We start from the raw sequence: 20,486 nt of genomic DNA, 5'->3' as shown, positions 1-20,486 counted from the left end.
TCTTAGTTCTGGCTGTTCATATTTTTCAATTATCCATGTATTTATAGAACTAGCATTCTTACTTGCAATTTTGAGATGCTTTCATTCCTTAAACTACCTCGGGTTTGTAGGAGTGGTCTGTTTACCATGAATTTGAAATTTAACATGGTATCACAGCTGCAGATCTGAAATCTTTTAGGAATCAGTGCATGGAGAAGAGTGCTGCCTGTGAGTGGGAGCTGTTGGAAGATTTCAGTGGTTATGATGCCCAAGAGCTTCAATGGTTGAAGCATTCCAATCCTTTGAGAGGTTTTAGGTTGTGATTCCCTAACTGCTCCAGTGATTGGAGTGTTGTTTGTCCCTGAGAGAAGCAATATGCCTTTGTGATAGGTTGCTGATCTGATTTATTTCTGGCTTATCTATTGAGTTGAGGTGTGATGTTAGATTTTCTAAGCCCAGCAAATTGATTTAGAGTGCCAATAACTTTTATACGCAGAATTTAATTTTAACAGCATAACCAAAGCTGAAATTTATGCGCAGGGAGTATTTGATTTAGTTTTAAGCTAATTTTAATTTTCTACAGTGAATGCACATCCCAGGGAAACTCTCTGGTCACTTCTGATTTCGAGGATGGTAGCCGGGGTGAACTGGCCGGTTGCAATTTTTGTAATTTAGTTTTAATCTAATTTTAATTTTCTCCAGTGAATGCACATCCCAAGGAAACTCTCTGGTCACTTCTGATTTTGAGTATGGTAAACGGGGTGAACTGGCCAGTTGCAATTTTTGGCAACCTAACCTAGCCCGAACATTGAATGAGGCCCAATAATATACACAGAGGTAGCATCCTGCTTGTAATGCACAACACTCAACCACTTGAGTTAACCCACTGGACTAGATTAAAAACTAAACATGCAATACCCTATGTGGGGTTTTGCCCATGCATTCAATTTCCTCTTGTTTTGTTTTGCACTAATTGCCCACTTTTTGTGATATTGATGTGTTAATAAAAGAGAGCTGATTTACAGGTATCATTTTAGGAAGGCATTTGAGTCATTCAATCAATAACGAAGTACATCTCTGTCTCCGCTGTTCCCAGTATTTGAATTTTCGCTGATGCTTGCTATTCTTTAAATTCCATAAACGTTACTTTGTTGGCAACCTGAACAGAGAACACCAACCCAACTATGTGGGTTAAGGAAGAAGGCATTGAGATTCATCACAACTGTGGCTGTTCCTATTCCTCCACCTCCAGTTAATGACAAAGAGGAAAGAATGCACCTTGCTGAAGATTATGGATTTACCCAAATTGGGGAGCCCGTTCCTGATAATGTGACATTGAAGCATGTCATTGATACACTACCTCAGGAGGTATCTCGTTGTCTCAGTTGTTTTGACATGTAATTACAAATCCTCTAGACGTGCAAGTTGTGGTGTATTTTAAGGTCACCTAATTCTGCTTTGTAATACCTGGACAGGCATTTGATATTAACTATTTTAAGGCTTGGAGAACTGTAGTTACATCAGTTACTGCTTATTCACTAGGGATTTATATCATATCAAGAGCACCTTGGTACCTCCTCCCTCTTGCTTGGGCATGGACTGGAACTGCAATCACTGGGGTCAGTTTATTTTTATATATCAAACGATGCTTTCATGACAGTGAGAATGTTAATTTTTGAAAAGAGGAGTTGTACAATTTGGGAATTTTGTCATCATGCCTTTTTTGTTTGTATTCTTCTGCTAATTGTTTTTGTTTGTAGTTCTTTGTGATAGGACATGATTGTGCACACAAGTGCTTTTCAAAAAACAAGATGATAGAGGATATTGTTGGGACGCTGGCCTTCTTACCTCTAATCTATCCATATGAACCATGGTGAATCAAGCATGAGAGACATCATGCCAAGACAAACATGTTCTCTCTCTCTCTGTATGTGTGAAGTTTGAACAGAGGGAAATTAGTGAAGCAAATGGTATTTGTTTAATTTGGTTAAAATGCTGACTATAATTCATAACAAATAGTTTCATTTCTTTCTCATTTGCATGTAAGGAAGCAAATTATTATCGAATCTGCTAGTATGCCTGGAGAGGATCTACTTTGGATTTTTCTAGACAATGATGAGTCCTTTTAGTTGTTTGTATTTAGCCTACATTCCAGAAAAAGTTACAGTCTATATGATAACTCATCTGAGATTAAATGGACCTGATGCAATTATGTGAGAGTGGAATTCTTACTTGAGTTTATTATTTTTTCTACAATATTAGCCATTGGATAAATAGTTGCTACCAGTTCAGCCTATAGAATGGTTTGGCATAAACAGTTATTAAATAACAAAAGCCTAAGTGAAGAACATATCTGCCAAGCCTCAACTTATGGACAAATATGTATCTAGAATACTCAAACGAAAATAAATATTTGTTGTTTGTGCATTATTCCATGCATGTCGACCTGGAGGCTGGCTCTATATGTGTGTGAGAGAGATTTCCTGCAATCCACCTAGAAAAAGATGAGAAGTGAAGGTTCCTCCTTGACAGCGGATCACTAATTTTACACTTATAGTCCAGTAATGGCACCTTGACAAGAACAGTTACTAATATTTGGATATTGATATGATCTGTGACTAATTTCTTTGCACCTTGACATAAGTTGTGACTCTTTTGTGCCTAGGCTAGGTGAAGAAACTGCATGGCACCCATTGCTAAGGGAAAATTATGACTGTTTACCACTGTCTTTGAGGCCATTGTTTGATGCTGGATTTGGTCCATTACGTCCATGGTTATCAGTTGGTCACTGGTATGCATCTATATTAAAGGACTATCTTAATGGTCTCGGATGTCCATATTACAGTACGATAGGGCATGATGTACCATTTAATTCAAGATGATCTTTGACAAATAAGATTAAATGAATGTAGTTGACGTTTTCTATTTGTTTTTCCTTTGTTATGCTGAGAGCTTCACCTAGGAAGCATGAAAAACGATGAATCCAATCTCGTAACAGCTTTTGTCTGTATCATACTCTATTATACCCACACACATTTTCTGCTTTATGACAGGTTGAATTGCCACTTTGATTTGAACAAATTTAGAGCATATGAAAGAAAGAAAGTTCTTATAAGTTTGACTTGGGTCTTTGCATTCATGGCTATTGGATGCCCACTGATAATATACAAGACAGGAGTTATAGGCTGGTTCAAGTTTTGGCTCATGCCATGGCTTGGATATCACTTTTGGGTAAACTTCTCTTCTCTCATATTTGTCATCAACTCTATTCAAATGGGCATGTTCGTCCTATGATTTTCTACTGGTTATGTAGTTTATTTAATTTACTGCTTCTGAAATTGTACAAGGATTCGTTAAAGCTTGTGGCATTCTTTGTGTGCCTTTTTCTGACATGAAATTGTGCAGATGAGTACTTTTACTATGGTCCATCATACAGCACCTCATATACCTTTCAAACATCCCAAACACTGGAATGCTACACAAGCTCAATTAGGTGGAACAGTTCATTGCAGTTATCCACATTGGTGATGCTCAATTTTACTAATTCATCCTTTTTCTATTTTCATTCAATTTGTTTTTCTTCATCTTATTATTTTGTGTGTGTCAGGATAATGAGGCCTTTGCAGATCACTCATATATTTATTTTGCAGGATTGAATTGTTGTGCCATGACATTAATGTTCATATTCCCCATCATATTTCTCAAAGAATTCCAAGCTATAATCTACAGTTAGCTCAGGATTCCCTCCGCCAAAACTGGGGCAAGGTATACATTTTTTCAAATTAAAATTAAAAATGTACACTATATCTCATCCGGCATTCTTTTTGACTTGTATGGCTTTTGACTTGAATTCTTTTCATTTCTTGCTAGCCAAATAGCTTAAGTCACTGTACAAGGACAGTCTGATGCCCACACGCAGTTAATACAGAATGTATTTTAAAAACTAGAATTTAGCTTTGTAGTGTTTGAATCATCATTTCATGTTGGTTTTCATTTGTTAGTAGCCATATCATTTCTCTTACAATATGATTGTAATATCTTTTGTTTATCTTACAATATGATTGTAATATCTTTTGTTTCTCTTCTGTGGGAAATTTTGTACAGGAGTTCAAACAATGTATATAAATAGAAAGATGCAGAAAATGACAGTCAAATTTCGTACTCAGAATTATGACAAGAAAGCCCCTGCAGGGTTTGTGAGGAAAGAGAGCTTCAACACCAGTTCTGTCTCCAACCGCCAAGATGATCAGTATGCTACTAACATGTTTAGTGAAGAATTTCTGCTATTCTCTTGTAATCTATAGGCACCCAAAGCTCCTCATAGATGAGAATATTTGCAGTATGTTAATATTGTTGTAAGTTTGTAGTAGTTGTGGAATGGCTTACTTTTGTGCTGCTTCTCATCTTCAACAACAAGAGTTTCTGTGGTGAATAAGCAGAATCCATGTCCTGCCTTGTGAAGCAACTCTCCATTGTGATAGTGTTCTTTGTAATGTCTCTGATAAATCCTTTAGACTTCTATTTCATTCTGTAATATGATGAGATTCACTCTATTCACTCTACAGAGTCCATGTCATACCTTCTGAATCAGCTCTCCACTTGTGCTAATTTTCTCTGTAATGACCCTAATAAATCCTATATAATGAGATTTCATTTTATAATATGATGGGATTTCACTCTACAAGATTGCTTTCAGTTTTACTTGTATTGTGGTATATGAAATTTCTCAGTTTTACTTGTAATAGGATGGGATTTCATTCTGTAATATCATTAGATTTTCCTCTGCAATATTTGCTACTAAATTTTACCATTCCAAATTAATAATCCTATCGGCCTCTCTTTGTACCTTTTGGGACAATTGCTAGTTATAAGATTAGTGTCTTTTTGATAGCTTGTCCTCGTTACCAACTTGGGTATTTTATATATATTTCGATAAGGTGAGTGCCTTTTGGATATTATAATGAAAATTCTGTGCGGGTGTGATAATGATAGAGAGCAAAACGTTGTACAACAAACAAAGTAAAGCAAAAGTCCACGTCCACCACGGTGGCCGCTCGCTTCTTATACTTTGAAAGCTGTTATACATACATATATATGTGTTAATAATACGAAGAATTTCTTTAAAATATACACATCTTTTATTCACTTCACTTTATAAACAATACAATAACAATACAAAGTTATCACTTTATAAACTTTACTCAGCGTTATTGCTCCGTAAAGATGTTATTTTATAATATAAATTTAAGTAATGGGACAACTTTATCACTTTATAAAGTGTAGTGCCTTACGTTGCTAATTTTATAGTATTAAAGAAAAAATGGGCTGACCCAACCAATTAACAATGTCGTCGTTATATTTTTCTTCTTCTTCAAAATGGAAAGCTGACCCAACCCATTAGCAATGTCTTTGTCGTCTTCTTTTTTTGGTTGTATATTTGACATTTTATGTTTGTTCTGTAAAAGATTAGTATTATAAATTATTATATTTTTATATGCGTTTATTATAGAGATAAAAATACAAAGAGAGCATGTGTTTCTACGTAATACCATCATAGTTAATTTATATTTTATTTTAATTTTATTTTATTTTTAGTGGTCAGAGGAAAGATTAAGGTCTTTTTTATTTAGATTTAATTTCCACAAATAATATGATAAACTTTGGAACATATGTAATATAATAATAATATAAATATAAAAAATGCATAAGGGTTATTCAATTGGCGATCACCATATTATGTAAACCATGTGATTCAAGGTTCAAATTCCCCAAATCAAATCATCAAATAAACAAATAATATTATTCATTTTATTAGTATAATATTTATATTTTTTTTAAATTAACAAATTTTAGATATTAATCAAATTATAAAATCACTCTCTCTTCTTAATTAAAATACATCAAATGGACTAATTACTACTTTCATTTATTTATTTATGATCTTTGAACATATCCCGTGATGAAATGATGGGATATGTTCCAAAATCTCTTCCACTACGAACAATTATTATGTTTAATTTATTATTTTCTTAAAATATATCATTTATCAACAAGATTTATAACTTATTGGTGTAACCCATATGGATTATATAGGAAAGTCATATTTGAACTTTATTTTAGGCATAAGGGAGAGATCTGTGTTTTTAAATTATGTTTGAATGTTTTTTTAGTATAATTTGTTATCTTTTATGTTATTGATAGAAAATTAGAACTGAGATGACATCCTAATTCAATTTGTTTTCTTTCATTATATATTTAATGCATTATATTTTTAATAATTTTATAATATTTTTTATTCAAAATATTCATTCTCACAAATTATTTGGAATGGAAATAATATTATAATACGTGAATAACAAAATGCTCACTTAATGAATATAATTATATATAGAAACAAAAGTTGCTTGTATAATGAATTTGTCAAGTTGCTTAGAAAATAGATGTTAAAGTGAAAACATGTTTGAATATTTTGCATTTCCATGAACAAAAATTCAGAATCCTGGTTTCTCGTGCCTATTCATATTATTCATTAAAACACGTCACACTATTTCCCTCTATTTTATATAGTGTCTCGTGGGTCTTAATGTCAAACAAGGGGTTTTATGACAACATAAAGGAAACTCATGAAATAAAACCTTTTTTATAGGTAAACTTTTTGATGTCAAACAAAGGCTTATATATGTAAACTTTTTGATATCAAACAAAGGCTTTTATGAAATTAGGAAAAAATCTCCCAAAGTAAAACTCATAAATTTTAGATATTGAAAAGAGTGTAAAAAATATTACAAAGAGAAGTTCACGTGAAGGAACAAAAAAATGTAGAGAAAACTTCAAATCATCCTTTAAAAACCTCTAGGCACCAAATTTAAGGTCAAAATATTTAAGAAAGGGAAGGTTTAAAAGGATTTGGAGATCAAACACCCTTAAGGTGCTTGATTTCCAATAGACACATAAAGCCTAGGAATGTCCTCTAAACCTCAGAGATGTGAAAAAGTAAACAATAGCACAAGAAGAATCACATGGAGAGGAAAGTGAGTGTGAAATAGGAAAAACATTAATGTTGCAAAGAAATTTAGTAATGAAGTGCCAAAAAAGGAACAAAATGTGAGGCCTAAGAAGCATGGACATAGAGGATTTGTAAATCATCTCACATGAACTTAAATTGTCTAGAAAATCTATTTCACTTGTATTCCTCATACAAATTTTCCATTTTAACAAACCTATCGACGTCTCTTTGCACATTTTGGGGCAATTTCTAGTATCACTGGTGATTTTGTGTTTTTCCGCATTAAGGATCAAAATTGTGTGCGTCTTGCTTTTTCATGGACCTTGGTTTTTTTATGACGGTTATTTTAAATTTTTTAAATAAGGTTTTATATTTTTTTCGGTAGCCTTCCACTTCTAGTTGTTATGTATGTGTTTTGAATGAAATCTTGTTAAAAAGGCATATCTCTATGATGGATGTGATCCACATGAATATAAGAACTTACCTCACTTTTTTAGTCGATATTTGTTCTACAATGCTCTGTGTAAAATGTAAAAAATGAGATGTTACAGTGTAGAAAAAAATATTGTCTAAACATGAATCTGTATTCTTTAATTATCTCACTTTGGATAATAATAGTGAGAGAGGTATGGTTACATTTGCCCCAATTAATATTTTTGGCAACTAGGAAACTGATATTAGGGTCCTGGTTGATGTTATAACATCATTGAAACTTTTATTAGAAAACATTACAAAGAAGATGAAGATCTTAGACCTAGGTTTACATCTTCAACTGCAAATAATCTGCTGGAAAACACACATCATTTCCCACAAACTCAAGACCCATGTTAACATGGCATATTAAAAAAAAAAAAAAAAAAAAAAAGTCATAATTGTCTAGGTTTCTGAAAGCGTTATTTGCAGGTTTGTGTATAGAGTTGACCTTTAGCACAACTTATCATCTGTAGAAAGAGGGACAGATAGAGAGGGTCAACAGGATATTGGAAGATATGTTGTATGTAATGTATCAACAAAAAAAGTGGGAAGGGTATCTTCCAATGGTATAATTTTCTTACAATAATTGGTATTAGGAGTCTCTGAGGATGAGTTCGTTTGAGGCACTCTATGGGCGAAGTTGTAATACTTCCATCAGTTAGAGTGATCTAGTCAACAAGGTATTGATAGGATCAGATATGTTAGCAGAGATGGAATAGGAAATGTAGGTAATCAAGAAGAATCTAAATACAACTAGGATAGACAGAAAATTTATGCAGATCGAAATAGGTTGTTTAAGGAATTTTAGGTTGGGGAATAGGTGTACTTGTGTATCAAGCCCGAGAAGAGATCCTTGAGGATTGGATCAGGTGTCAAGCTAACACCTTGGTTTTGTGGACCTTTCAAGATTATTGAAAGGATTGGACCAGTAGCCAATCAACTTGCACTACCTCTAAAATTGCAAGTCCATGATGTTTTTCACGTGTCATTGCTTAAGAAGTATGCTAAAGATGTTGATCATATGATTGATTGGTTTGTATTACAGGTGGATCTGAAAGGATAATTCTAGCTAGAACCTTAGTGAATTTTGTAGAGAAATATGCTCATGCTTCAGAACTGATCAATCAAGTAGGTTAAAGTGCGTTGGAAGCACTTTGGGCCTGATGAAGCTACATGGGAGATGACAGATTAGATGCGGGTTATGTATCCTTCTCTATTCGTTGGTTGAGTGGATGTTTTGGTATATGTGTTTATGTATGTTTTAGTGCGATGTTTTGGTTTATGTACATATGTATATGGATTTAAATACTGCCACAAGCTATGTTATAAATATCCAATAACCGGTATGGGTGTCATGTCATTATGAATGTCATGATGTTATGTTTTTATGTTGGTTTTCTCTTCAACAGGTTGATCATTGTAAATATTGCAATGACCTAAGTTATAAATATCCATGGGTATTATGTTTTTCTTTTAGCATTCTTGTTTGTTGTAGGTTTCATTGAACACCGAGGACGATGTTCCCCCAAGGGGGATGGTTTTGTAACAAGCCTAGTAGAAAATCCATGTAAAATTTAATAAAGGTAAAATAATACCTTGGTCATGGGACACGTATTCCAAGATGACTGTTGGGAAAAAGCATAGTGATGGGGATCACTTTTGATTAACTAATGGCCATGGAAATTGGAAAAGGAAATGGCTAAGGCTTTGGAAAGGAAAAGTGGCATTTATTGGCATTTAATTATGAAAATAATGGAAAATAGGAGAAAAGGAAGGTGAAAGGTCACAGGTTGCATGTGAGGAGGAAAATAATGGAAAATTGAAGAAAATAGAAGCCTCATTAATAAAAAGGGTTATGTGGATCAGTTCACAGACTTTTGTCAATTCAATTTTGGAGCTCTCGTTCTATTCTCTCTCTCATACTCTTGGACACTTAGAGTTTTCTTGGAGCGCTCTTGGGGAAGTGTGACATACTTGGAATTTGGAGCAAGAAGGAAAAGGAAAAGTAGGAAAGCACAAGAGGACATCGAGATCAATAACTACAATGGATTTTTCTTGCAAGTACTGAGTTGCATGTATGATTTCCTTACTAGTTTTGGCATGCATGACATATGCATGTGATCATTTGGCTATGATCTGTCATTGGCATGGAGGATTGCCTAGATTGAAAATGGATTTTCCTAGCCTTACCATTTCGTGGATAGCCATGGTGTTGTGGGTTTTACTATTGATTTATGGTTGGTGCTCATGTTCCTTTGGATGTGGGTTGAGTTATTAGTTCCTGGAAGCCTTGGTTGGACAAATGCTTTGAAAGCCTTGTAACATCTTGGGTTGAGTTACTAATCCTGGAAGCCTTGGTTCCACAAACGCTTTGGAAGCTGATATAGGGTTTATTGCATGGGTGGTTGTGGATGAAATATCCTCTTGCGTATTCATAAGCCCCATGATAGAATGTTTGATATTAACTACAATTTTCGTAAGGAAACACACATATATTCATATTAATCCATGATTGACAAAGCAAAAGGAGAAGGATTACGCCAGTCCTTCATGTAGTTCTACTAGATATCTCAGTGTGGCAAACTTGAAGACCTCTCTGCCAACTCCTATATCAAAACCTACACATAAACAAGACAAAGTGTAATCTCCACAACATATGAACCTTTACAACCAACACATTAAAATATAAGAAAATATAAATTAACATGCATCTAAGCTACTTATCAATCACACCATCGAACCAACATCTAAAGAAATACAATATCGACACCATAAAGTACAGAAAACATAAAATTATCTATATTATTAGATAGAATAAGGATGATTACAACAATCTTCGTGGGATCAAGCCTCCTCTAGTCCTCCAGCTCCACTCTCTCTCTCTCTCTCAACTTCTTGGCAACATAACAATACTTAAGCTCTTCAAACTTTCAACCACCATTCGACCTTTGTTACAATGAATGAGCTTTCAATTTATAGATGGAGAGAGGCTCATCCTTTCCAATTATTTCATGAGTTCCAATGAGGAAAAAGCTTGGATGTTGCCTCGATTTATTGGTCTTTCCCTTCCTATGAAGCTCTATTAGGAATAACAATGTCCTTAGTGAGGCTTGAAGTAGATGTTTCCTGCTTTTTGAGCTGACATTTGACTGAAAAGCAAAGTGTCAATCAGTTAACTTGCACTTTGACCTTAAGAATCTCATAAATATATAGCAACACTACCCTTTAGGAAAAATAGAGCGTTAACCTAGGGATTAACACTTTTGTCTAAAAGCTGAAAATCGTTATAATTCCTCTTGTCTTTTTTTGGGGTGCGATACCTTGGAAAATAGGCCTGTAACTTAGATCTTTCTTCCAACCAATGTGTATTTCTCCTTTGAGCTGATGAGGAGGTCATTTTGTTGTATAATAGAAGCCCTATAACAAATTGGGTTGAGTTACTAGTGCTGGAAGCCTTGGTTGGAAAAATGCTCTAGAAGCCCTTGGTGCATTGATTTACTAGTCCTGGAAGCCCTGACTGGAACAAACACTCTAGAGCCCTGGATAGCTTGGGTAAAGACCAATCTGGTAATTATTAATGATGTCCAAACATCAGGTGGAATCACTGGTTGAGGGTTCAGGTGGTTTGACCTCTGAAAGCCTTGGTTTGTTTTTGATTGATTTGTTTTATGAGATCCCACGTTCATGCTTGGAATATGGCACGGGGGTGATTTGTTGAAAGAGATATTTTGTTCAACCTAATCTATGGTTGGGTGGTTTGTGGAAGTCCCATACCTGGTTGGCCTATGCATTCATCAATAATAGCTAATTCTCCTTGGTATTTTATGGTCAAATATACTTGTTTATATGTGCTTTATATGACTATTATATCCTTGATATTTATGTTGGTTATATGTTGGTTATGAGTTAGTTTCATGACAATGATGATGTATGGCTCTCATCATTTTTTGATTAATCAATGAATTTATAATGAATATATGGCTTAATAGATGGTAATGGAGTTATTGGGATGAGGCACCAATGCTTCCTAGCAAATCACAGATAAGTGTGAGACCCCTATGCTCAGATATGTTGCTATGACATGTATATAGCATATGTGTGATGTGTTTGAAAAAATGTCTGTCATGGTTAGTAGGAGTCCAATTAAGTAATTAGTTAATTTTTTGCATTAGCATCTTTGTTTCCATGTTATTTATTATTCCTAGAAGTTTCATGGAGTCCTAGGCAGTAGCCTGAGTTCCATCAGTTCCACAATTCAACTAATCACCTAATCACTCTCTTGACTCCCCCTTCTATCCACAACTGAAAACAAGGCAACACAAGAAACAACTATCACTAAATGGGAAGAGATAGAATGGCTTAAAAAAAATTGATCTCCCACTACTCCTTTCAATATAGTAATTCAACCTGATGAGATACTCTCATTCATCAAAGGAGGTGACAGGAAATAATTAGAATTTCCATGGTGACCCAAACCAATTTTATTTGTTAATATAATCAACCACTACAATGGTGTTTGGACCATTGGATGGGATCAGAGGGATGGAAAAAAATTATAAGGTATCTTGATCAAATGCCCCTACATTACACTCTCTAGGAAAGATAAAATAACAACCTCATGTTGTAGCCACAAGCTACAACTAAAACTCTTCTACTAATCCTTCAATTCACATATCATTCTAATATGTACATGGAAAATTTGTGTCTCTTTCACTTATTCTTGTGACTACATAAGCATTCTTGGTTACATTCTTTTCTTCTCTAGATTTTTTTCATGCCTCATCTAACGCTATTCATCATAATAAAACTTCTCTTAGAGTGAGATGGCTTCATGTCCAACTTAGCACAAGACATTTTGGATTTTATCTTTCAACTCAAATTTGAAAGCACATTGTTCTTTTGTTCTTCGGTCACTAACACAATAAACGCCATTTCCTCTTAATATTGCATGGACACAATCATATTAGAGAAATTTGAGGTCTAAAATGGACCTCCTAAAAGATATAATAATAAATAAAAGTTAGCTATTTTGTAGGAAATGTATATTTACAACTCAATTCTTATACTACAATATATATAATTAGGATTTAAATTAAATTGAAAATATGTTTAACAATATAAATAATAATAAAATATCTATTGATGTGATCTTAAATAAAAATATTTTTAAATAATATGAATAGATATTTCAAATAATGACTAATATTATCAAGCATGAATATTTCATATTCAAATTATGTTATAATCTACCTGAAGGATAGAAGAAGTACCAATATTATATTCAAAGTATCACATATTCATATGGAATAGTCTAACTAATAGACGAAATGGTTTTTTTGGTCAGAATACAACAATACAATTTTGACCAGGATTGTGATTTTCTATTGTTTAAAATGCAATTTTGAACACACAAATGAATTCAACACATTAAAAGGCCCCAGACGCACTAGAAGTTTTCATATTAAACGAGTATGACTTACGATTCTTAAAAATCTCTACCAAGTTTTCAACAAAATTAACCAGAAAAAAGTGCTTATCAAAGGTTCATTTAGTATATTAGTTAAACTATGTGTATTCATATTATGTTATAAACCCACATGAAGGAAATGAATAGTATTAATATTATATTCAATGTGACTAATATTATAAAGTATGAATATTCTATATTCAAATTATAATATGAATCTTCATGGAGGTTGGAATAAGTACTAATATTATATTCAAAGTGTGACCCATCCTTTGTTTATATCCAATATTATCCATGACCAACCACTATAGCAAGTAGAATTACATATATTAGTTGGTAATTGTCATAAATATATAGACCATATGCATCGCAAAATTTTAAAAGCTACCCAAATAGAGATAAGAGTTACGTAATGTTATTTAGATGATTTAAGGCCCGATCGTCTACCCAGCGAAGATGGATGGATTCTTTTTAAAGATTATGTTCTAATTTTGTGACCAACCAGACTCTCGAGGAAATTCTATACTCTGCTTTGTTAGGGAGTCTGCAACTTGGTTTTGGTGCTTGTAGACATGATCAAAAGTTATGTGAGAAACTAAAGCAATCATGTTCTGAATATTTTTGAAAAGCGACAAAAGAGAAAAATCAGAAAGCTTATAAACTCATTTCATCTAATTTATGACCAAAGTAGAGTCCTCATAAACATGTAGTTGATTGATATTATGATCAAAATCAAGTTGGATAAGGGGTTTAAACATTGTCAGTTAAACCTAACTGTTTGTAGCAGGACCCAAACTAACGCTAAAGGAGACTCGAGTGTGTATCCGAGAAACATATTATAACCCCTTCCCCACCTTTTGGCGAACTCTTCTATTCTACACCATCAAAGAAAGCCCAATTGAAATGAGGTTGAATAGAATATCCATAGAAAATGAGTATGGATGAGAGGAAGGGACATGTGCATTAGAAGTCATGATTCCAACACACTAAGTTGCCATTTTGACATCCATAGGGGGGATTGAAATAAAAAATGGCTTGGTTGTGTCCTAGTCATATTCCCCATGCATATGGAGAGATATTTATATTACTTCGGAATATGTCCTAAATACCATCTCTATAGACAACATTCAATATTTTCTCCTTCCCATATAAGATTCAACCGCAGAATCCAACCCATTTTTGACCAATTGAATTTTAAAAAGAGATAACAAACAAAAATGTGGAGAGCCGATTTTCCCTCCAAATGGCACAGAGCATATCTTCCTGGGGCATGCAAAGAATGTTTCTAAAGGTTTCTAAGATCGATACTTTGTTCTGGATCATATGCCACTCAAAAAATTTGATTTTGTAGGACACTTTTCCTTCCAAATCATTTTCCCTTTTAGGGTTGTTGTACATGGAGAGATTCAAAAACAACCTTGAGATACCCAACCTTAGGGGTGTATCTACCAGTAGTATGATAGGTCCAAACTAGATTGTCTGGAGAATTTGAGAGATAAATATGACTCAACATGATATATATGATGTAGATTTCCCACGTAGTAGATGGGTGATCTCTCAGGCCCAGGTCTTAACTTGTTTCCCACCCTTGTGGGACTCTAACCTTAAGGTGGAGATAAATCTCAATAAGATGAAAAATACCTTGATTATTAAGAGATTGGATGACCTCCCTACGAAAAATATAATTTTGATCACAACCCACCTGTTGTCCCTTAAGAAATCAATTTCTAGGGCACGGAGAAATTGTGCTTAAGACATTAAATTTTATTATGCATGTCACTTATTTGTATAATGTATCTTTTTTTGAACGATCTGAAGGACCTAACCTTAAACCCTTAATATTTAGCTGATATGAAAATCTCAAGATGCCATGTGATGCTGAATATAAATGCTCTGTGAAGAATATTTTGAGAAATTAAAGACAATATGTTGTGGTTGACAGAAGCTATCATCTGTAACTTAGAAGAAACATAGAGAAAGGATTTTTAAATATGGGAGCGCTCTTTTAAGGAATTTTAATTTTTATTCACATAAGAAAACAAAGACCTGCATCTTCATTACCATATTTAAAGAGAGGAAGAGACATAATGACACATAATAGAGAAATTACAAAATCATACCCATTACTGTATGGAAAACTCCTGAATCTCTCATTAATCATCAGTCTATCAAGTACAAAATAGTATAGTCTTCAGGTTCTTCAAAATTAGGACCTTTCATCTATAATTTTCCCTCGTTATATACATCACGAGACAGTTGGCAACTACCAAAAATTTCAAACTACTTAACTACTTTCTAACTGTCTAAAGTAAAAGGCATTACTAAACATTACATTAGAGGGTAAAAGGCACCTCATTTTTCTCAGGAAATAAGATAACATAAAGTAAAAGAAATTAAAGTACGATTGGTGATTGCTGATCGTTATTTGAATCTGTGGCTTGAGTAGGTGGTCCTGCTAGTTTATCTTTGGTCTGCTTTATCATCCATTCCTTGCATTTTCACCACAGTGGTACATTTGACTTTGGTTCTTCTTCCAATTTGTCAAGTGTTATCCTGCATGTTCTAATCCTACTATAAGTAGGCTTATCTGTAAATGGAGTCTTAACCATCCATAGACGCTTAAAATCTTTATTAAGGTAATTCACAATAGTGGCTCCCTTCATTAATGCTATCTCTACATGAGTGTTGTCAACTTTTCTTTTTGCCTCAACTAGAAAAGCCTCATATGTCTTCCATGGTAGCAAATTTCCTTGTAGATCCCAACAATAAGGAAGTCCAGCTCTAACCCTTTTATCAAGGAGGATGTTAAACTTGGAAACCACTTCCTTTATCTCCATTATTTTCTTCTCAGCAATACTTTTGTAAATATTTCTGACAATCATCTCCTTAAAATATATTGCACATTGAGTTATGTCTTGCATGTCATGCTCCTTTAGTTCTGAAGTAGACTTAGAATTAATAAAATCTATCATTCTCTTTGCAAACTTTGATCTATCTAAATCTTTTTGCTTATTTTGCATAACCACACCTTCCATGTCTCGGACAATTTCTTTCTCCTCAGAGATAATAACAAGGAACTCCCAGATGCCCCTGATAATTTCAATGATTTCATCCCATATAATCTCCCTGGCTTGAATTAAGGACATATTACCCTTCATTTTCTCCTTCAGTCTTTTAATTTCCTCTTTAGCCCTTAGAAGATCCTCTCTGTACTTTTTTGCATTTTCCTTTTCCATTCTTGCTTCTTCTTCACTCAAATTCAATAACTTATAGGCTGTTTCCAATTCCCTTTGTGCTTTCTTCACATCATGCTCAACCATTTTTAGCTTTGTTCCCAACTGTAATACCTGTGTTGTTGGATCCTCTGCATTGGCTGGAATTACTATTGTACAAACATGAGTATCTACCTGTTGTTGCAGCTTATCCAAAGATTCTTTAAGTAAAGAAACTTCTTCAGTTTTCTGCAATACATCTTGTAGGAGTTTTTCCTTTTCATTTTCAACTTCAGCTATCCCTGCAGCAATGGGATGCTCACCTGTAGGAAAATTCAATTTCTTCTTTAAAACCCCAATCTCTGACTTAGCAGATTGTAACAACTTTTGTATTGCAGGTTGATCATCAGGGTTGACACCTATTTTTACAATAATTTTCTTTAATTCATCTACCTGGGCATTCAGAGCCCTGGAGTTGGCTTTCTCCAACTTCAATTGTTGAATTACTTTGTTCAACATTTTCTCTGCTTTAATAGCAACTGCATTTGTTTTGTGCAAATCATTTACAATCAACTACCCAGTTTGCATGTGCAAATTGATCTTGTCAAGCATTGGAAGCTTATGAGTATCGACAGTAAAATTAACAGTTTTAAAATTACTGGCGGACCCTGTTATCACTCAGAAGTTTTCCCTAGAAGTTATCAAAAGAAGGAATAATCCGAGGTAACCACAAACCAAATCTTTTAGACTCAGGTTCTAGCCAACCTAAGTCTAGAGAGGGCTCTCTCTTTATAATTTAACTTTTTTTCTTATTTAGATTTTAGGCTAGTTCTTAGTGTTCATGAGGATTTTGATTTTCATTGAAAGTTGGGTGGTGGAATTCTTTGAACAGATGGATAGGGCTAGGTCTTTAAGCCATTGGGCTATGGAGTCAATAAGAGGATAGCCTAACTGGACCAGATCATTAAAGGGATTCTTCACAGGGCAGGCTAGGAAAGAAAAAGGAAAATCCTCAAAGGGCTGATGGATGGAATGATTCTAACCAAGGTAAGAGGGCAATTAAAAATCCTTAGACCAGGATCAGAATGAGGAATAGAGGGTGATCATCAACAAAGAGCAATTAAGAATCCTTTGCTACATAGACCACAGGGAGAAACTACATAAGTAAGGGGGCATTTAGGAATTCCCTAACTAAGATAGTTTAGCAGAAAACATTAAGAAGGTAAACAACCAAGATAGAGTGCATTAAAGCAAATTCTGAAATATCATTCCTAGCTTACCATTCACATTTCATAGAAACACATATGATTATTAATAAACATAAGGAAAAAAACAATAATGCACATGAGAGAACACATATTTTATTTTCACTTTACACAATAATCATGTAAAATGTCTAAACTTTATTCCATGATCCAGCAAGCCAATCCAGTTTTGCTACAATAGAACTTTGATTTTTAGATAAAGGTCTACAGAATGTCTTTGAATCCGCCCTCAATACTTTGAAATGGGAAGTATTTATGCAAAAAATATTACAAAATATGTCATAATAGTTTGAGATTTAATTAAGGGAATACAAAATATCTTCAAGCATGAAGATAGAGATAAATGGAAAACTGCATCATGATATCCCTCTTATTGTGGTAGTGCTGGATGTGGTAGTTGAATTTGAGCCCTTTTAGGCTAGCTGATATTTGTACGCTGGAATCATCTTTGTCTTTAGTCTTTTACTAATACTCTTTAACATGTTACTCTTTGACCTTTTTCACCTGTTTCATCTAGTTGTCATTCATATTTGATGTGGTAATGTATAGTAAATCTGTCATTTTTTCCCACCATTCATCCTCAGGTAACTTTACTTTGAGAATTCTTCTATAGATCTCGTCTGCCTCAGTGTATTTGGAAAAATTAGGCTTGGTGACGAAGAGATGTTTCACCTCATGCTTTAGGAAAAACAGATTCTCTAAAGTATCATACAATACTTTCCCTGTTGGAAAGGCTTTGATTCTTGAAGTGCGTGCATGTTCTTTGGACAACTTCCTTAATCTATCAACATAATCCAATTAGGTCATTAGCTTGCATGGATGACCATAGGACTTGGAAGGCCTTTATCCCTCAAAATTTGAAACTTTTTCATGAATCTGTCAATGCCCACTTGCATGTTATGAACTTTTTCCTCCAGGTTAAGCATAAGGTTTCTTTTAGAAAGAACCTTTTTTATTTCTATGGTGGCTTCACATCTGTCCTCCACAAAAAGCTCATTTAGTTCATGCCTGTTCTTGTTGTTCAAGAAGTGGATGAGTCGATTAGCATCCTCAGGCTGGTCTCCTAAGTCTTCCTTTACCTTTTGAATTGCTTCGGTGGCCACTTTCACCAGTTCTATTTGCTCAAATATTACTTGAATTGATGGCCAAATATCATTGACAGAGTCAATGATATTGGCCTAGAGCATCTCTTTGGTTTGTCCTAGTGGCTTTTGTAGAGTTAAATTTTTTTCAAGGACCTTAGTCTTCTCACCCATCCTTAGGGCTTTCTATGTTTCTTCCCTCTACTGTATTTAGGCAAGCTTGCAGTCCGTTTCTAAGGTTGCCACTTTCTCCTTAAGCATTTCAAGTTCTGTTGTCTAGATGGACATTTCCTCCATGGCTTTCACTAGTTTTGTTGTTTTTCTGTTGAGGTGCCTGCTGTTGTAGACTCAGTTGTGACTGGTAGTGTTGTGGGAGGTGGAGTTTTTGGTGCCAAGGATGCTGCTAGTGTTGAGGGAACTGCAGTTGTTACTGTGGGAATGACAATTGTAGAAGTGGTGGTGAGTTCAATTTGTTTGGACTGAATCAATGTGTCCAATTCTTTCTCTGTTTCTTTCAACTGGTCATTTAGCTGTAGGACCAGGTCCATAAGCTCTTATTTTCCTTTTTGGGTCTCTAGGACTTTTGTTGTCTGTGGGTGATGTAGTGGTGGAATCTTAAGTTGATTCTTTAAAGAAGCTATGTCATCATTTTTCTTCTTGATCATTCTTTTAGTGGCCTTCACATCTTTGGGATCATGTCCCAACTCAATGATTAAGTCTTCTAAGGACTTGATTTTGGTGTCTTTAGCCTATGAAGAGGCCTTATCTAATTGGAACTGGGCTGATATGTTATTTAGGGATTTTTTCAATTGATGACTTGCGATGGCTTTCCCTGTCAAGGTGGAGTAAATCATCTCCTCTGTCTGTTTGTGCAGCTCAATCTGGTCAATAGGATGTATGTGCTTTTCCAATACTTCAAAATCTACCCTTTTGAAGTCCACTGCTATCCTTGGTTGTTGAGTAGTGGGCTTCATGAATGTCATCTGCATTTTTCCCTCTTTCACATCATAGCTGACATTAGCCTTGTATAGTTTGTAGGTACCATCTTTAGGTACTATGCGTAAGTCTGGGACTTTAGCCTCTCATTCTTGATCCCTGTTAGCTGGAATCCTAAAGGTGGACACTTCAACACTCTGTTTCCTTTCCAACATCTAAGTATTTGATGTGGAAGGTTCTAGTGTGCCCCCAGAGGGAGTGGCAGACCTGCTTCTTTCTCTTTTAGTGCTAATGTTCCCAAAAGTTTCTTCTGTGAATTCCTGTTCTAAGACAGGATTTAACCTCTGCCTTTTGACTAGGCTAGTATCTGAATATGTTTGTGTGGTTGCTCTGCCTGATGTAGTGGCCTCTTCCCTATTACTTTTGAGGCTTTTCTCCTCATTTAGAGGAGTTTGTAAGTTAGGGGGAGTACTCATAGTGGGCTATTGTATACCTGTTTGATTTAATTCCTCTGATAGGTCTGGCTACTCTGACTCTTCTTACACCTGGGGCTCTTCTTCTATATGAGATTCACTTTGTACCTGTGATTCTCCATGGGCTTGTTATTCAGTTTGTGCCTGTGATTCTCCCTGGGCTTGAGATTATCCTGGGACTTGCAAGAAAGAACCTTCATCAAGCCTCTTATCTAAATCAATTAGAGAATTTTCAACTACTACTTGAGTGCTATCCCTATCCACTAAAGTATTCTCCACCCATTCCAATTGGTTTGCATATTTCTCTATCTCAAGGATTCGGTGGTGAATGTAAGGAGCCATCTTATTTTTCTCTCTTTTGTTGCAGATGAAGTCACAGGGATCATATCTTCACATGAAGCTTTGTTTTAATGTAAGTCTCTAAAGGATTTGTTCATCTTCTCTGCTATTACATACAAAGGGGCTTAGTTGATCTTTGATTCTGAGCTAGGCCTTCTTTTTGGCCTTAACAAAATGTACCTCATCTAAGTTGATTATCTACCTATAGTACTCCAGAGAAAATAACCTCATTGGGAGGTATCTGGGAAATTTA

The 20,486-nt window shown here is 34.7% G+C and overlaps 2 protein-coding genes across 2 annotated transcripts in view; one reads left to right on the top strand and one right to left on the bottom strand.

Annotated features, from left to right (window-relative positions):
* The window catches only part of LOC149257097 (triacylglycerol lipase OBL1-like), a 196,474-nt gene that overhangs the window by 11,208 nt on the left and 164,780 nt on the right, over nt 1-20,486 (bottom strand). The window lies entirely within an intron of this gene.
* Nucleotides 189-3,780, top strand: LOC149257098 (omega-6 fatty acid desaturase, chloroplastic-like). The gene is made up of 9 exons (XM_089433829.1): nt 189-288; nt 563-645; nt 1,147-1,347; nt 1,455-1,598; nt 1,740-1,852; nt 2,624-2,770; nt 3,033-3,210; nt 3,385-3,503; nt 3,630-3,780. Exons 1-9 carry the CDS (start codon nt 189-191, stop codon nt 3,763-3,765), a joined length of 1,221 nt encoding a protein of 406 aa, XP_089289955.1. The 3' UTR covers nt 3,766-3,780.

This window comes from Pinus tabuliformis, chromosome 6 (genome assembly GCF_031772625.1).
Source record: "Pinus tabuliformis cultivar Carrire ecotype Pingquan chromosome 6, CPIR1, whole genome shotgun sequence".
NCBI lineage: Eukaryota > Viridiplantae > Streptophyta > Pinopsida > Pinales > Pinaceae > Pinus > Pinus tabuliformis.
The sequence above is the reverse complement of the archived record's forward strand: the minus strand, read 5'-3'. Positions and strand labels throughout refer to the sequence as shown.

Excerpts from the sequence above, each read along its gene's own strand:
- LOC149257098 (XM_089433829.1), top strand. The coding sequence starts at position 189 with ATGGAGAAGAGTGCTGCCTGTGAGTGGGAGCTGTTGGAAGATTTCAGT. Across the intron at positions 1,599-1,739 it reads CTGGAACTGCAATCACTGGG|TTCTTTGTGATAGGACATGA; the intron begins GTCAGTTTATTT and ends TTTTGTTTGTAG. Across the intron at positions 3,504-3,629 it reads CATTGCAGTTATCCACATTG|GATTGAATTGTTGTGCCATG; the intron begins GTGATGCTCAAT and ends TTTATTTTGCAG.